Source organism: Blennius ocellaris (assembly GCF_963422515.1).
Source record: "Blennius ocellaris genome assembly, chromosome: 13".
Taxonomy (NCBI): domain Eukaryota; kingdom Metazoa; phylum Chordata; class Actinopteri; order Blenniiformes; family Blenniidae; genus Blennius; species Blennius ocellaris.
The window spans coordinates 2,842,632-2,861,132 of record NC_137662.1 but is presented as its reverse complement, the minus strand read 5'-3'; the positions used below and the strand labels follow the sequence as shown (position 1 = coordinate 2,861,132).

At 43.8% G+C, this 18,501-nt stretch overlaps 1 protein-coding gene across 1 annotated transcript in view; it reads left to right on the top strand.

The window, feature by feature from the left end:
• LOC308138288 (attractin-like protein 1) overlaps positions 1–18,501 on the top strand; it is a gene marked incomplete at its 5' end in the record, with an annotated part of 332,365 nt that overhangs the window by 146,095 nt on the left and 167,769 nt on the right. The window contains 3 exons of the mRNA XM_080507370.1: positions 12,626–12,720; positions 14,241–14,319; positions 18,092–18,249. Coding sequence (XP_080363496.1) covers positions 12,626–12,720; positions 14,241–14,319; positions 18,092–18,249 — 332 coding nt within the window. The remainder of the gene's footprint in view (positions 1–12,625; positions 12,721–14,240; positions 14,320–18,091; positions 18,250–18,501) is intronic.

Sequence of the window (18,501 nt, the reverse complement as noted above, 5' to 3'; positions counted from 1 at the left end):
TGTTTTAATCCTGAATAAAAATACGATATCCAGATACAGGTGACTGAGGGGTAGTTTTTTTTTTGCAAATATAATAATATCTAATTAACTTTAATATGTATATTTCAGAATAGACTGGTAAATTCTTGCAGTTACAAAAGGATCAAAAGTAGGAAAGACTTTAACATTTGTCCATATCTGCAGTTTAACATGTTGCGTTGGACTTGTTGGGCCTCCAGAGGTCAGATCAGGTTGATGTGGCTCCTCAACTGAAATGAGTTTGACGTCCTGCTTTAAAGCATATTTTAAGAATTATGAATCATCTCCATCACGATGAATGCAGTCATTAAAGTTTTTTTTTAAACATTTTTCGTCCAATTTCTGGATTTTTAGAATTTTCCCCTCAGCAATTAAATGGAGAAATAGTAGGACGTGGTATTCCCGATCCCCCCCCCCCCCCCCCCTCCCCCAACCACCACCACCACCCCAATCTACGTTATTATGACACCCCTAAATTAGAAAGTTATTTTTATTAGTCACTTTTAATTTGCAGAAACTTATAAAGCGACTCCGCTACTTCCTGTGAATGTGTCACAATGTCGTTTATTTTCAATATAATGCACTCAAACAGGAGCACGCAACACTGAATTAGCATGAAGAAGTTTATTTAGACATATTATATAGAAAGATAAATCCACACTCGGTTTCCAGGATGTTTCTAAAACTTTTTTGTTTCTTTTTAAAGAAAAGAGGTGAATGAAGTAGCAAAGCTGCGATCCTGGTCAGGACTTTTTGTTTTTCACTGTTTCCAGATGCTCACAGCGTCACGTTGACTCAGCTCATTTGCAACAAATTGCCGGTCTTTCATTTGAAGGGTAGACGAAGGAGGAATGCTGCAGACAAAACAGATGTTTTGTGGCTCGCGAGCAGCGATCCCACTTCCCCCCTCTCTCTCTCTCTCTCTCTCTCTCTCTCTCTCTGTGAATGGCCATCATCACTTCTTCTATTATGACACACTGGGGAAAAGCTCAAGTCCCGTCAATGTCAATAACCCTCCAGTTGGAGTGAGGCTATCATTGTTTCAGTTGTGGGAGGCTTGAGAGGATGCAGCAATCAGAAGAGTCGGGGAAAACAATTGGACCGGTCACGTTCAGGAAAATGAAACAAAAAAACAAAACAAAACACGTTTTAATCGTAAGGCTGCTTCTGGTCTCTGAGGTGAATGAGGACGAGTGAAGATTCACCTTTTACTTTCGTCAGAACAGCATTAATGCTCCTCTCAAGACGGGCAAATTGGAGGCTTTCGCTGTGAATAATTCGCCCTTAAAAGAAAATCTGCAGTTAAAGAAGCTATATTTGGTAATTTAATAGTTTCGGACGGTCCAGCCAGCATTTAGGGAAGTATTTTCCTTTAAAGGCCAGAAATATCTTATTTTTGTTGATAGCGTTAAGGAGTTTTAATTGGGGATGCACCAACGTCACTTTTGACCCCGATGGGGTCAATTTATCATATTTGACAAACTTTTAATTTTACCTTTATATTTCACACATTAAAGCTGTTTAGTTTGAATGTTTGGTCTTGTTTTTTCAGCACAACCTCCCCTGTGTGATTTTACAATTATTTATTCATTTCTTTACCTACTGGACGAACACAGTGGACCTATAGTAGCAATAAATAGATAAATAATTAAATAAGCAAGTAGGGGAAAAGTTAGGTTTTTTTATATTGAGAGCCACAAACGTGTAACGAAACATTTTCTCAACTTAGAAAGCATATCCAACTAGTTGGTCTCACTAACCAATGCACACATTTATAAACAAAAACACATTTACAACTTATATACAACTTTGCAATTTCTGCAGGTCAACTTTCCATTTTGACTACTTCTGATTTCAATACTTAATATTTCAATATTTAAAGGTGTTTAACTTGAATGCTTGGTGTGGTTTTTTTTTGGTGTGAGCCTTGAAACTCTTTAGCATGTAGCATCGCTGGTGTGTGAGCCTTGAAACTCTTTAGCATGTAGCATCACTGGTGTGTGAGCCCTTAATCTCTTTAGCATGTAGCATGTAGCATCGCTGGTGTGTGAGCCTTGAAACTCTTTAGCATGTAGCATCGCTGGTGTGTGAGCCCTTAAACTCTTTAGCATGTAGCATCGCTGGTGTGTGAGCCCTTAAACTCTTTAGCATGTAGCATCACTGGTGTGTGAGCCCTTAAACTCTTTAGCATGTAGCATCGCTGGTGTGTGAGCCCTTAAACTCTTTAGCATGTAGCATCGCTGGTGTGTGTGCCTTGAAACTCTTTAGCATGGAGCATCACTGGTGTGTGAGCCCTTAAACTCTTTAGCATGTAGCATGTAGCATTGCTGGTGTGTGAGCCTTGAAACTCTTTAGCATGTAGCATCGCTGGTGTGTGAGCCCTTAAACTCTTTAGCATGTAGCATCGCTGGTGTGTGAGCCCTTAAACTCTTTAGCATGTAGCATCGCTGCTGTGTGAGCCTTGAAACTCTTTAGCATGGAGCATCGCTGGTGTGTGAGCCCTTAAACTCTTTAGCATGTAGCATCGCTGGTGTGTGTGCCTTGAAACTCTTTAGCATGGAGCATCACTGGTGTGTGAGCCCTTAAACTCTTTAGCATGTAGCATGTAGCATCGCTGGTGTGTGAGCCTTGAAACTCTTTGGCATGTAGCATCACTGGTGTGTGAGCCCTTAAACTCTTTAGCATGTAGCATGGCACGGCGCTACTGGGTCCAGAGAGAAGTCAAAGTACTGATTGGACGAACTCGCTGGTGTACGACTGTGTTGAACAAACTATGATTTTCCTCTTGATACTTTTGCTGAGCATAATTTACAGCCTGTCTTAGTTTTCACCTTTCTGTTAATGGCTGATAACATGTTTCTTGCTTATTTCTGGACTTAAAGGCACTAGGTGGCGCCACTGCAGTGCCCTTTCCCAGCTCTGTAAGTGGCTTTCGATACGATATCGACACAAACAAACAGGCGATATGGACGGACTCCTAATCTGCATGTCCTCTTTATCACTGTGGCTGCAGCTGAAGTGCCGTGTTTTGTTTTTTTCCCCCTCTGGACTCCATTATGCTCAGTCATAATTGTGACGTTATCTTTGCCGCCGTCTATAAAGCGGGGTTAGCCGTGTTTGCACGAGAGCGCTCAGACGGGCACACGTAAAAAGGCACAGCGTGTCCTCTTCGGTGCCGCGTGTGTGTAAATTACAGATTTAAAAGCCACTTATTTCCTTTCACTTAGAGGGAAAAGCGCCGCAATTGTGGCCGAGGTCAATATTAGCTTTAAATGTCAATGGAAGGGAAAAAAAGCGGGCCGATAAGAAAGAAAGCTTTGCCTCCATCCTGTTGAGAAAAAAAAAAAATGATGTGAGGGAAAACTGTCCCCGGTGTGAGTTTGTGGAGATTTGAAGCAGAAGTTTCGGGAGGAATCGGCGCCACCTGTGGATTTTCTATTGATGTGAAGAAATGGTGAAAAGCTGTGAGACGGCTGACGGTGCAGAGATTAGCTGGAATCGGAGGACTCGGCACTGGGAGAAATAGACGTGGAAATCAAACACTTAAACTTCAATGTTGGTGTTTATATAAGTGGGGAAAAAAAAAAAAAAAAAAGTTTATACATGCTGTCTTCAATTTCCTCAATTTGAAGATCTTCTTATTGTTTTTTTGGACACGGCGACCTCATTGTCCATGATTCCATCCACCTGCTTTGCCTGTTCTTTTGTCACGTTTATGAATGTCGGTGGATTTATTTGTAAATCTGTTTTTTTGGTCATTCTCATGATCAAAAGAAAACATGGCCACGTTTGAAGTGAAAGTGAACGTCGTGACGCGCCGGAAGCCGCCATTGTTGTTATTGTCCATCATACTGCGCAATGTCCAGATCAACTGTTTACTTCGGCCGTGGTGCAGCATGCGCGGCATTCCAGGAGAGTTGTGGTTTTCCCCCCGTTGGCACGGAGACGGAGAATTTTCAAAAAGTTCCCCCTTGGGAGTGGTTTTCAGAGAGTTTTCCCCGATTCTATGGACATGGAGGGTTTCCGAAATGTGTCGTTTTCTCACGTTTCCGATGGAGGCGAAGTCGGACAGATTGCAAAAACTTGCCCTTTTCCCCGTTTCCATGGCGACTCAGCCGTCGTGGTGTGAACAGACCCTCAAATCACTACTAATGTGGTCCACTTTTTCACTTTGTCGTGCAAACGGCGCCTTTAACAGAGCGATTGTGTTTCTGGAACAGTGAATTTGCTGAGAGTTGACACATTTACATAAATCTGTAATTTACAGTAAACGTGAAGGAAGAAAATAATTTTTTATTACTTTTTTGGTCATTATTATCCACGTAGTTTCAGGTAGTTTTGGTGATCGACCAGTTATTCTCCAGTCTCATGTGTGAGGGATCAGATCTATGCTCGTGCGTGTCTATTATATCATTCATACATACACGTTACGCTCATTAAACTGATGTAACTGTACTTGACACGAGGATAACTCGTTAACGTGCGACAATCACAAGAGAGAGAGAGAGAGAGAGAAAAAAAAGAAGTCATTTCAGAGAAAGGCTCTCGTGTCACAGAAGGCCGGTCTTGTCCATGCAGACGTCTGCGGCAGTCAGAAAAGCGTCTTAATGAAACGTTTTCGCGGCGCTGATGAATGTGCGTGTCCGTCGACGGCGGCGCCCCAGCGCCTCAGTCGGGGACGGAGCACAAAGAGCGACGCTCTGGTTCACTTAACGCTGTCATATTGAGCCACCAGTCAATTGATGAAAAGCAACTCTGCTGTTTAATGAGTTTGCCCCCCCCCACCCCCCCCACTCCCCCCAGTCAGGCTCGTATTTTACGAGCGGGCATCACCGGGACAACGCTTTAATGAACCGCTGTCATATTCCATCACAGTCAGCTACGAGGGACGTCTAATTAGAGGACGGCCACCCAGCGTCCCGCCGCCTTTTCCACTGAAAAGACCAGCAGTGGGTTGAATTAGCAGGCTCGCGCCAGACTGTCGGCGGCGCTCGCCGCCCTCGGGCCTGCCGGGGAAGCTTAGTCAGGCCGAACGGCGACGAGTCGCTGGCGAGCTCAACTTCACAATTAAAGGACAATTAGACGCCACGAAGTGAGACCGAATACCGACGTCGTGTCTTAAAACACGACGTCGTTTTTACCGTGAGTCTGATTTTTTTTAATTTATTTATTTTAAATCCTCATGTTAGTAGAATGACATCAAAGACAAATGAAGCATCAGTTGGAGAAAGTTGTTGGCAGTTCAGAGCGGCTGAGCAGCAGTCAACAGAAGTCCCGCCTCCAGGCCCTTCATTAGGCCGCGATCGGGCGGCGGGCCAAGACGCCTTAATATTTGCTGACAGGCATTCCGTCTGGACTCCAATCCAATGAAGACTAATTGGTCCTATCAGGCCAAAAAAAACCTTTTTGGAATCCAGTTCTTGCCCATAACGGGGTATTACATATTCTTACTTATTATTTGATCAGTGCGAGTGAGTTTCAGGCTCGTTGTAGAAGCTGTGGGGTTTGGGGATAAAGTTTGCAATGATAATATTTTACAGTCGTTTCCCAACTTTCTTCACCTTGGAGCGTCACCCTGACACTGTCTCTCAAGGCGGCCAGCCAATCAGAGCCACCATCATGAGGAGGTTCCCAGGCCTCGTATGGAAACTAAATATTTACCAAGCCACTACATTTAAAGGTTAAAAATAATAAATTCACTACGTGAAGCCCGTTCAGACCTGGTGTGAACAGGAAGTGTAAACAGGCACCAATGCTCTCATTCAGCACACTTTGAAAGGATGAATCTCGGTTTCGTGTTCTTTGGCAAAATCTACAGTCGAGGTCCAGAGAGAAGCCGGAGTTCCAGGTGTGGCCTTTAGGGGCGCTGTGACTCACCAAACACACCAAAAACACAGGAAGAGACACGGATGATGTCATCGTTTTCTGGGTTTCCCTGGGTCCTGTGTTTATAAACAAAATGGTGTCGTTTTTTTTTAAAACACTGTCATGTGGATGGTTGGATTTTGAGCAAAACGGCGTTCTCATGTGGACACGTTCTATATACGTTTTTACATATATTCTGTAATGAACTGCACGCTGGACTGTTATATCTCTACATTTGACTGTAGAGGGCAGAAAACCACATGTTGGATTGTGTGTGCATTACAATGTTTTGTCTCATTTATTAATTTATTCTTGCAGATTACTAAGCAAAGACCAATAAATGTAAATGACAGTGATGGAATCTGGTCATTTAAAATGATTACAAGTGGTCCGTTTTTCCAGTTTCTTTCTTCAGCTGACCACATTGTGAGCGAACGCACCAGTTTGAGTTATACGATCTTTCTTCCTGAGGATATAGGTCTTCCTAATGAATTGAAGACGTCACCAAAAACATCCTTACACTCACCTTTAAAAAAAACAAGCAAACAAAAAAGTTTTCCACAATTTCTTCGTTGTTTAACTGAATTTGCAGGTTTTTTTTTTACTGTTTTTAAAATACATTGTATGATCAAGGTTATGTATACGTTAAAAAAAACACTGTGAATCAACCATAAAAACAAAGAGACATGTGGAGGGACCAGACCAATCAGCAGACGGTTCCTCGGGGGACTGGAACAGAGACTCACTGTGTCCCTCTGTCTGTCCACACACACACTGCAGTTTAATTCAACCGCTAATTAACACACAGCAGCGTGTTTACCTTGTGTTATACTGTAGAAGGGCATTATATTCCACACGTTCAAAAGTCTGCAGGGGGAAAGACTTTTTATAGACATTTTGCTCTTTTTGACGATTGTAACTCGACTGATTGTCGCCGTTAGAGAATAATTGGCCCAAAACAACTGGCCTGTCGGGTTCCAGTTGGCGTGACGCCACTGCATCAGAACTTAGGTGAACTACAGCGTTTATGTTGGTCCATGTGTTGTGATTGTTTTGGGAACGTTGGTGCTTGAACGTGAAATTTCTCTAAAAATAAAATGACAGAAGCAATGATTTTCCCAGTCAGTTATTTGCGTGTGAATTGGGACTAACAGCTCTTTAGAATATGATGGAAGGTGGTTGTCAGAAGCTTTATGTGTTAGAATTAGAGCTACACTCGGTAGAACACAGACCTTCACCAACGCTTGCATGAGAGCCGTGAGCTCAGATCGATGCTGGATGAATGAATGAATGAATGAATGAATGAATGAGTGGATTTGGATTTTTTTACATGTGCATACAAAATAAAACATGCAAATATATTCAAATAATTTTGATGACATGTAAAAAAAACCTTAGGATGACACAAAAAAGTCCTAAATAAGACTTACATCCAATGTCACCCTCATAAAAAAGCAAATTAAATAAATAATTATATATATAAAAAATGAAATAGTGACATTATAGTGAACGATTAAAAAGACAAAATTGTATATAAATCTATTGCACAGAATTATCTCTCTCTCTCTCTCTCTATATATATATATATATATATATATATATATATATATATATATATATATATATATATATATATATATATATATATATATATATATATATATATATATATATCAACACACGTTATCACAGACCACTTAATCAAATTAGTTCAATAGTATTTGGGAAAAATTAGTAGTAGTACTATAAAAGTAGTTTGCACATTGTAAATCAGAACAAGCTCACAGAACTCAAACGTTTTGTGCAACAGATTACATGAGAATATTTAAGTGTTTTAAGTTAATATAAAACACATTATTTAAATATTATCTTTAAAAGTGAGACAACATCCCTTAAATATTCTCGTGTACTCTGTTACACAAAACGTTTTGCGCTCTGTGCTGGTTGGGTTCACAGTGCACCAGGTGCCTCTCATCCGCTTTGTATGGGACATTTCCTCGCAGGTTTTTAGGATTTATTCAGAAACGTTGAAACGACTGATCCTGAGATGATGACAAATCATCCCTGAAAATTCAATCATGTTATTTTCGTTTTCTCAGATTAACACGAAGCTCATTCCATGGAATGTTTACAGAATTGAAAAGGGAGCAGGAAGCAGATAAAACTTACAGTGCGCCTTTCTTCAGAACACAATGACAAAAAAGAAGATATACAAAATGGACTGATGTGCAGTTTATAGAATATTCAAATCAGTCCCATGGACACAAATCAAGGACTTCCAGCAGGATCAGATCAAGGTTGGATGTCACTCATTTTAGCTCACGGCTTACAAAACAATATTATAAAAAGAATTACCTGCAGTTCATAGACAAATCACATTTCAGCAAAGTCAATGAGACATTTAACCAAATGATTGTGGCTTATAGGGTTTAATTGTTTACATTTGGATTGTTCTTTAAATCCATGTAGATGATGGCATGTCATTCATTGTAGATCTTTTAAATCTTATTTATGAGGCAGGGATTCTCATGACTCTCATGACTTCTCCAGTTCACTTCTCTTTAAGATGCTCGGATCCCAGTTTGTGTCTGATGGCCCTCTTACGTCCTCGTTTCTGTAACACGTCAACTTTGTGGATGAAGTTTTTTTTTTTTTTTCAATCTCCAGATGTTTTTGAAGGCGAAGGCCACGTTCAGCCCCTTTTGACACGAGTGGTTTTCCACTTGGCTTCGTTCACAGACGATTGACTCTCCGGGTCTTTTAAGGTGCTGCAACGACTTCTAATAGACCCGTCCAACGTCGCCCTCGACAAAAACGTATCGATTTCCGTGTCAGTTCGCGTGCTCGGAATCGGAAAACGGAAAAACAACTCTCGGGGTCGTCTCTGTCGTCGGAGTTCCTAACGGGGCGAGGCGGCGCCGCCTCACCCACACTGCTCACTCCTGCTCGCCTCCACCTTCAAGCCTCGCCTGGCGTCACACTCTTGTCAGGAAGGTGTTGCAAATGGAAAATAATGAGTTGTTAACAAGCATTAAATGAAACCTCGGCGAGAGATTCTGACAAGCTGACGCTGTGGGTGAGTTTCACGCTTGTTTTTTTTGTTTTTGGTGGGGGGGGGGGGGGATTTCCGCTGCCGGAATATCAGATTATGTTCCGGGTGAGAGCTTCCTCTCCGGTCGACTCACTCCCCCTCCCCCGCTCGCCGCAGCGTTTTGTTTCATACAGCCCGAATCAGCTTTCATATTATGGTAATAAGATCACTCATCTGTGAACTTGAGAAATTGGCATGAAGCGCTTCTATTTGCAGTTCCTCTGGGGATCGTTAATACCTTTACCGATACCTTGATACGATCCCGCCGCACTGAGAATTTGCACACGCCGGCGCGTAGTCGAGGCGACCTAAGTGAAACTGCTGTCAGATTTCTCAGATGGGATTTGTAATTAGCTGAGTTGAACTGCTAAACCTGGCGGATGCACAGTGGAGACACACAGAGGGACGGCCTTAATCTGTTTTTAAGTGCGCGAATGTGTGTTGGAAAGTTGTTGTTTTGTGTCTTTTTTTTTCTTTTTCTTTTTTTTTTGTAATATCTGCCGTGCTCTCGTTTGCTCGGCTGACTGTGCAGGGAAACACACACCTGTTCACACAAACAAACAAACAAACAAGCCAAGAGAATCAAACCCCACACACTAAATACGTGCAGCCGTGCAGGACCAATGCCGATGCATCGAGGACTAAATGTTCAGGCACGCCCGACTTTCCTTTTCCTTTTTTATTTCTCCTCCACAAAGTGCAGGAAAACAAAACAGAACCAGAATGCTCTGAAGTTGTACTGTCGACCCTTGTGGGATAAACAACCGAGAACGCAACAGTGCACGTCTGCCTGGGAGCGAGGGAGGGAGGGAAGAGAGAGAGAGAGAGATGTTAAGAAAAAAATAGTGTCTTTGATCTGACGATATCCGCCGGTTCGGGCTAACTCGCCGCGAACGGCTGAACAAAACAAGGGTGTTTGTCAAACATAATTTGCTTTGGTCTCGGCGCCGCCCCGGGACCGCCGGGCTGAAAGGGAGGTGATTAGCTAAACAACAACGGGAGTGTTGTGCAGAGCGGTTTCCCCTCCGCCGCGCCGGCCGGGAAGCGGCGGCGATGGCGTCTGGCGTCACCTGCGTGTAGAAATCATCGCTCACTGTCACGACAAGCCGCCGCCGCCGCCGGCGTGAGACTTCATTAGTCGTCATCCTCATTAAACACAATACCTACAAGACCATTGATGAGGTGGAGCCAGAGCAGAGAGAACCTGCTCGCATTCATCCTCTGGAAATTTCACAAAAAAAAACTTTTTAAAAAGTGTTGCTTCGTTACCGAGTCGTGATGAGCGATATTTCCAAACCTGATTCCAATCAACAGATTTACTCAAAGAATTAAAAGTAGGAGTAGAAGTGACGCCCGGCGACCCGCGGTTGTGTAGAACTAATGGAAGGAGTGTAACTTCCTCTCACATCCAGGTGAACAAACGTTTTCCTCACGGTGACTCATTTAAGTTCAGGTTCCACTGGAGACCAGACTCAAAGCTTTGAAGGGCGTCGGATCTGGAGGAGTCGCTCCTTTCAAAGAGCACATCAAAGACTGACTCGTTTATAGATTCATTTATGGTTTACAAGTCAACCAAGTCAGCTTTTTCAGTTGTAGCAGTTATAAGATCTGATGAGAAAAGGGAATTGATGAGATTTTTTACAATCTCCGATTTTGGATTCTGTTCCGGTTCTTTATCGGTTCTCATTGGGAAATAAAAGGTGTCGTATCAGCAGCAGCAGCAGACGTGGTGAGGCTGCGGCGGCTGGGTGGAGGTTCACTCTGGAGCCCATCGAGAACAACACATTCACTCAAAGCTGTGGCTGCTGTGAGAAAACGTTCCAGTCGTATTTCCTCCCGTTGATTTCTCCGGAAATGGAACCAGAAGTTGGCGTCCACTGGAATCCATGAGGGAATTTGCAAAATTGGCAAATGATTCAGAATCATTTAATGGTTTTTTTTTATTTTCTATTGGAGGGAACATCATAGTATAATTTGTCTTGTGTTTTCTTTGTAAACCTTGTGTTTCCAAATCTCCACGTCTTGACTATCTAAAAAATATTACACACTATTTAGAATTTTCCCTCACCTCAACACAATAAAAACTACGACAGATAACTTCCACACATTGAGCTCTACTTTCATGTCGTCCCCAGAAAAGTCAATCCAAACGTCAGTTTTTGCTCTGGGTCACATGACATTTTTCTTTTCCTGCTTCAGCTTCATGACAAACCTATTAGTTCTAGCTGAGCCTTGGTCTCATTGTTGTTTCGATCTTTATTTCATTACAATCTAGTAAGAAATGTTGTATTGCTACATATTGATACATAATACATAATACATTTTGACAATATAGTTAAACGAATAAAGCCATTATAAAAAGTGAGGAGTTTGCCTGCGTTGGCTGTTTAACCTGAACTGTCCTCAGCTGCGTGTCACTAAAACACACGGTGGGCGATTAACTGAGGAAACATCCTCTCGGCCTTGTTTTCCCGTCGCGGCGGCGGCGCCCCCGTCCCTCGGTGCCGCCGTCCCCCCCCCCGCCGCCGTCGCGGGAGGCGGACGAGGTCGCCGTTCCGTCGCTTCGCTCTCACACCTGATTAAACCTCCTGTTTAGACTCGCTCACGTTCTATTGACCGGCCTGAGGCAACGGTGAAGACGCTCGGTCATGGTCATGAGATACATCAGTGTGTGTGTGTGTTTACATGTGTCCACACACATACACACTCACACACACACACACACACACACACACACACACACCTCGCTCATCGTGTCATTGATTGAGATCTTTGATCAAAACTCCACCACTGTCGCCCGATTCATCTAAATGGGTATCGACTGGTGTTTTCACCCTCATCAGTCTGTCTGCGTCTGATGGCCACGTCGATAAAATCCGACGGATGGTTTTTTTTTTCTTCTTCTTTTTTCTTTCCTGCGGTATCAGTCAAGTCAACGACAGAAAAACTTCCAGACGGCTGAAAATCTCAATTCTTTAAAACCAAAGTTCGACTTGTTTAATGTATATTTGGAGTTGGGGAATAAAAATAAAAATAATAATAATAATAATAATAATAAAAATATCGTTTGTGCGAACAACACTGAAAAGCACAATCATTTTATGAAATAAAACAAAGAACAGATATGAACCCATTTAAAAAGCTTTTTAAATTTTATATATTATATATATATATATATATATATATATATATAAAAATAATTTGGCCGAGGACAGCAATAATGTACAATATGTATATAAGGATATACAATATATGGGTATATATTGTGATAGAGATTATTATGGACTTAAATATTGCCACACTATATTTTGTATTTAAAATTTTGGTTATGAAATTTGAATAGTATATTATTAGTATTATTATTTGTGTGTATATGTGTGTACATATGTATGTATGTTTGATGTGCAAGTATAAACTGGAGATATAAAACTTGTTACTGTAATAGCATATATTGAATGTGTATTGTAAAAATAATCGGAGTTATCTGGAGAGAGTATAAGCTTTTACTTCATCCTGAGTGTTGGTTGTTCTGCTTTTGTGTTTGTTTTTTTCAGAAGATTGCTAAAATACAATTGAAAATATAGATATTTTTATTTAATTTTATATAATAATATTTTCTATCTATATATTTCTATTTGTCTTGCCCTCCAGACAACCTGCTGATCGACTACCAGTTCACCTTCAGTCTGCTGCAGGAGGACGACCGGCACTACACCTCCATCAACTTCATGGCCACACCTGAACAGGTGAGCGTTCTGCCGCCATGTGGAGGAAACTACAACGTCCCACAACCAACATGTGAAACAAACAAGACGGTCCAGACAGAAAATAAACACGAGCTGCAACAGACACGTGATGTGACGATCAAGGGAAGAACTCACCATGAAGTTAATAATTAAAAAAAAAATAAAAAATAGGTCAAAAAGAGGAAGATTTACACTGATTGATTTTAATCCGTCATATTACTTCAACTCCCAATGTAGTTTGTAATTCATCCTGGTGATTGGGATTGAGGGCAAAGATGCAGGACAAGTTTTGTCCATGTAATGTTTTGTTTACAGGCAGTTTTGTTTACAAGCGGTTCCTGTACTTCGCTTTGTGTTTGCAGGTTTTTCAGCCTGAGCCTTAGAAGCTGCTTCATGTATAAAATGTACAAAATGTATATGTATTTAAGATTAAACCACAATCAACTGTGGCTGAACGGCAGGAAATACAAGCTATGATGCGACATGTTTTTGTCCTTCGATCCACGACAGCGGAGTCGTGGTGCATGACGATGGAAATCATCAATAACAGAAATGATTAATGCAGCTTTAAAAAAAAAGAAAAGAAAAATACAGTGGCCCCCGTGTCTGGTCACATGGTTTGGTCACATTGTTTTGGCACATTAAAAACAAAGTGACCTTCCGCTCTCTTGTGGGCCAATCAGTGGGCCCGAGCAGTGATGTCACCAGTAGTGGGAGGGGCTCAGATTGTCTCTGATTAATGATGAAGGCACTTACCCAGAATACACCAGTCTACAAAGTGCAGGGAAGAGGAGGGCCTGTGTTTTTACATTTCTGTTTAATTTCAGAAATGTTTCGTGTTTGCACGGCAACAGTTTTGAAAATGATGTGTGTTTACACAGAAATGTTAGAAACGCAGTGCAGGCTGGAGCTCGTGTTGGAGACCAGGGCTCCATGACATCTATTGTTTGAGAAAGTTTGCGCAAATGTGCTCACATATGAGCGCAATTAAAGTGCTCATATTGTGAAAAATTAATTTTCTAAAGATTCTCCAGCAGTACTGATCGTCTCCACACCTGGAACGACGCCCCAGAAGAGAATAAAGAGTGTCCTCTCTCTCCCTGGTTGTTCCAGGTTTTAAAAAGTGTGTTGCTTCAACCAGCCAATCAGAAATCAAACCCTATATAGTGTCATCGGGGGTTTAGCCAATCATAATCAAGGTAGGCTCCTCCCCTTTGACTCCTCCCACAATCAGGCAGCTCTGCTCTGGCACATGGCGCCACGAGAGGAAGTACTTCCTCCTCTTCCCATAGATGGGCGTGTGTGGGCGGAGCCAGTCCAGCTCACACAGACACAGCAGATTCTGAATGCAGCTCCTATGATAAAGTTTGAAAACAAAGTTCTCGGACCAACAGGATCCATGTGAAAGTGTTGAAGAGCTGCATCCTGTCACCCCTTTTACACCATGAAATGACGCGTTTGATGTTTCCTGATGTTTCCTGATGTTCCACAACGGTGTGTTCCCTCTTGGTTCCCCGCAGGCCAACAAGAACCTGGACATGTCCATCAACGCCTCCAACAACTTCAACCTCAACATCACCTGGTCCTTGAGCTCCACAGGTACTCTTCTGCTCCGGGAGAAGTAGTGGAGTCGTACTCAAGTGGTTACTTGGGAAACTTTGAATGTGTTGATTATGATTATATAGCTGTAAGAGTACATGACCATGAACTAAGTGCGTCTCGGACAATATAAGTGTTACTTCCAGAAAGGCATCAATTGGAGTTTAATTAAAGAACTGATCTTTACTGGAACAGAAAAAAAATACCGCTATTACATCTGCTGAATGTTAAAAATGGCTTCATAAATAGATGTTGCTGAAGATAATTCCAGCTTTATGGAGGACATGCAGTACAGAACAGTACAGAGAAACAGCAGCTCTCCAACTGATTTCATGTAATTCTATTAATTGTTTGCCACATTGACTGTCAGTACAAAATCTACTGTTCAACATGATCTTTATATACTAATATTATAGAGTTTATAGCTTTATGCAGGTTCATCTGATGACTTGTTTATTCATTTGATTAGTTAAGGGAAGAGGCTTTATGAGCTGGATCTTTTGGGGTTACCAAAGTGATGCATTACTGACTAAATATTACAGTAGTACATTATTTTATAGTACATGTTTACTCCATATTTTACACATTGATTGCATTTTAGTACAGTTGTCTGTAGTTTTGAGTGTTGATTTACACACCGTTTACACAACAAGTGAGATCGCAAAACTTTTGTAGTGTGTCCATTGACGATGCTTGGAGTCACTGAAGATGCAACTTTTTTGAAAACGCTCCGACACAGTCGCCGTGGAAATGGGTAAAAAAGGCAACTTTTTGAAAACACTTCGGCTCAGTCGCTGTGGAAATGCAACTTTTAGACAAATGCAACCTTTTGAAAACTCTCCAACTTTGTCTCCATGGAAACGGGCTTCTCAGTTATGGAAACATTTTTCCATATTTCAACTTTTCCAAAACGTTTCCGTCTCCGTCTCCCCCAGCACGAAAACACAACATTTCTGAAACACGACTGCTCGTCCTGAGCCGGCGTCCTCCGGCTCGTCCTGAGCCGACGTCCTCCGGCTCGTCCTGAGCCGACGTCCTCCGGCTCGTCCTGAGCCGGCGTCCTCCTGCTCGTCCTGAGCCATTGTCCTCCGGCTCGTTCTGAGCCGGCGTCCTCCGGCTCGTCGTGAGCCGGCGTCCTCCGGCTCGTCCTGAGCCATTGTCCTCCGGCTCGCCCTGAGCCGGCGTCCTCCGGCTCGTCCTGAGCCGGCGTCCTCCGGCTCGCCGTGAGCCGGCGTCCTCCGGCTCGTCCTGAGCCGGCGTCGTCCGGCTCGTCCTGAGCCATTGTCCTCCGGCTCGTTCTGAGCCGACGTCCTCCGGCTCGTCCTGAGCCATTGTCCTCCGGCTCGCCCTGAGCCGGCGTCCTCCGGCTCGTCCTGAGCCGACGTCCTCCGGCTCGCCCTGAGCCGGCGTCCTCCGGCTCGTCCTGAGCCGACGTCCTCCGGCTCGCCGTGAGCCGGCGTCCTCCGGCTCGTCCTGAGCCGACGTCCTCCTGCTCGTCCTGAGCCGGCGTCCTACGGCTCGTCGTGAGCCGGCGTCGTCCGGCTCGTCCTGAGCCATTGTCCTCCGGCTCGCCCTGAGCCGGCGTCCTCCGGCTCGTCCTGAGCCGACGTCCTCCGGCTCGCCGTGAGCCGGCGTCCTCCGGCTCGTCCTGAGCCGACGTCCTCCTGCTCGTCCTGAGCCGGCGTCCTACGGCTCGTCGTGAGCCGGCGTCGTCCGGCTCGTCCTGAGCCATTGTCCTCCGGCTCGTTCTGAGCCGGCGTCCTCCGGCTCGTTCTGAGCCGGCGTCCTCCGGCTCGTCGTGAGCCGGCGTCCTCCGGCTCGTCCTGAGCCATTGTCCTCCGGCTCGCCCTGAGCCGGCGTCCTCCGGCTCGTCCTGAGCCGACGTCCTCCGGCTCGCCCTGAGCCGGCGTCCTCCGGCTCGTCCTGAGCCGGCGTCCTCCGGCTCGTCCTGAGCCATTGTCCTCCGGCTCGTCCTGAGCCATTGTCCTCCAGCTCGCCCTGAGCCGGCGTCCTCCGGCTCGTCGTGAGCCCGCGTCCTCCGGCTCGTCCTTAGCCGGCGTCCTCCGGCTCGTCCTGAGATCCTCGTCTCGCTCACCACAAAACACCACAAGCTACTTTGGATTTGGGTGTTTTGGGGCATTTCCTACGTTTTCCCTCCTGATTTCAATTAAGATAAAAGTCCAGTGTTTTGTCACCGGCGGTGTCTTTTGGGGGTGGGGGGGTTGGGGGGGGGGGGTTGGGCTCAGTTTCGGGCCTGTGAGTATACGAATGATCGCACGCGGACTATTACCGAGTGTTTAATGGCCCCCAATAAAGCGGGAGGTGGAAATATTTTATTCACAGCGTCTGAAAAAGGCGGCCATTAACACAGAAGTGCTGATAATGCTCCCGAGGTTTCTGGAATCCAACCGCTTCGCCTCCTGCCGGAGATTTACAAGCTGCCTCTGAATCGCTGCCGAGGTGTCACGAAAATACTCCGGCGGTCCTTTTCGCCTCCTCCGGATGAACGGTCGCGCCGTGACATTTAAAACAAATCCAGACTGTTTTCACTCAATCTGCTCGCCCACCGCTTCATTTTCCATCATGTACAATTACCTGCGTACGGATGTTTCAGCCTCATGTGGAGTTTGGAAAAATCTCCTTTTTAATATTATTAGAATTTCAATACCACTCTAAAACTAAGAGGTATTTTTTTTTCCTTTTTCAATATTTTTTGTCGTGATGTATGATTTAGCCATGAATTTAGGTCTCATGTTACACGACGACGTTTTGAGTGCAAACGCATCGGTTTTGCTCTCTCTTTCAAAGAAAAGTTTCAGATTTACGCAACATTTTGAAAATGATTTCCGTTTACGCGGAAATGTCAGAAAAGCTGAAAACAAAGTAGTTTGACTGTAAGGCCACTAGAGGGTGCTGTTTGTTTGTTTTTGTCATGAAGCCACAAAAACATGCCCTGAGAACGATACGCTATGGACGTCGATCTACTTACTATGGCCGTGGAGTGCATAAGCAGTAGCCGCATTTTCGAAAAGTTGCATTTTGCCCCATGACCATGTCGATGTAATAGGAGTTTTTTTGAAAATTGTGTTTTTCTCTTTCCATGAAGTTGGAGCGATTTCAGAAAGTTAATTTTCCCCCAGTTCCAGAGTCACAGCATTTTCGAAACGTTGCAATAGCCTCCGTTTTCATGGAGACACAGTCCGAGCATTTTTGAAAAGTTCCACATTTCCTTTGACCACGGAGTTGGAGCATTTTCTTAAAGGTGCGATACCCTCCGTTTCCCCAGTTGGAGTGTTTTTGCAAACGTGTGTATTTCCCTGTTACCCTGGAGATGTGTTGGAACATTTTTGAAAAGTTGCATTGTGCCCCGTTTCCATGGAGAGGCAATCTGAGTTTGTGTTTTTTTTTTTTTTCCGTAAAGTTGCATTTCTACTGAATCGGAGCAATTTCAAAAGGTTCAGAATTCCTCTGTTTCCCTAGATTTGGAGCATTTTTGAAACGTTGCTTTCTACCATGGAGATGCAGTCAGAGCACTTTTTAAAAGTTGTGTATATCCTCCGGTTTCCACGCAGACGCAGTTGGAGTGGAATCAAATAAAATATGTTAGTTCTAGTTTAGTGACAGTTAAGACTAAAATAATTTGAATGTTAGGATTCAACAGTTGTTTCCATAAATTTTTTACAGTTCACACATTGTTTGCTTTCAGTGCAGCTGGTGTGAAAATAAAAAACGTCTCTACATTGACGGCTCTATGTGTGTCTTCTATGTGCAGCCGGCACCATCTCGGGGGAGGAGATGCCCATCATCGCCAAGACCAACATCAAGGAGCACCGAGACAGTTTCTCCTGTGAGAAGTTCAACTTCAGGCTCCACCACAACATCACCTTCTACGTTTACGTGTCCAACTTCAGCTGGCCAATCAAGATCCAGGTGAGACGGGGCGGACGCTCAATCCAGCCCAGATTATCTGCAGAGTCTGACCTCCAGTCCAGGACTGGCACACAAAGAGTGTCGTGAAAGTTCTATAATCTGATGTTAGAGGAGGAAGATGCTCTGTAATCTGATGTTAGAGGAGGAAGATGCTCTATAATCTGATGTTAGAGGAGGAAGATGCTCTATAATCTGATGTTAGAGGAGGAAGATGTTCTATAATCTGATGTTAGAGGCGGAAGATGCTCTATA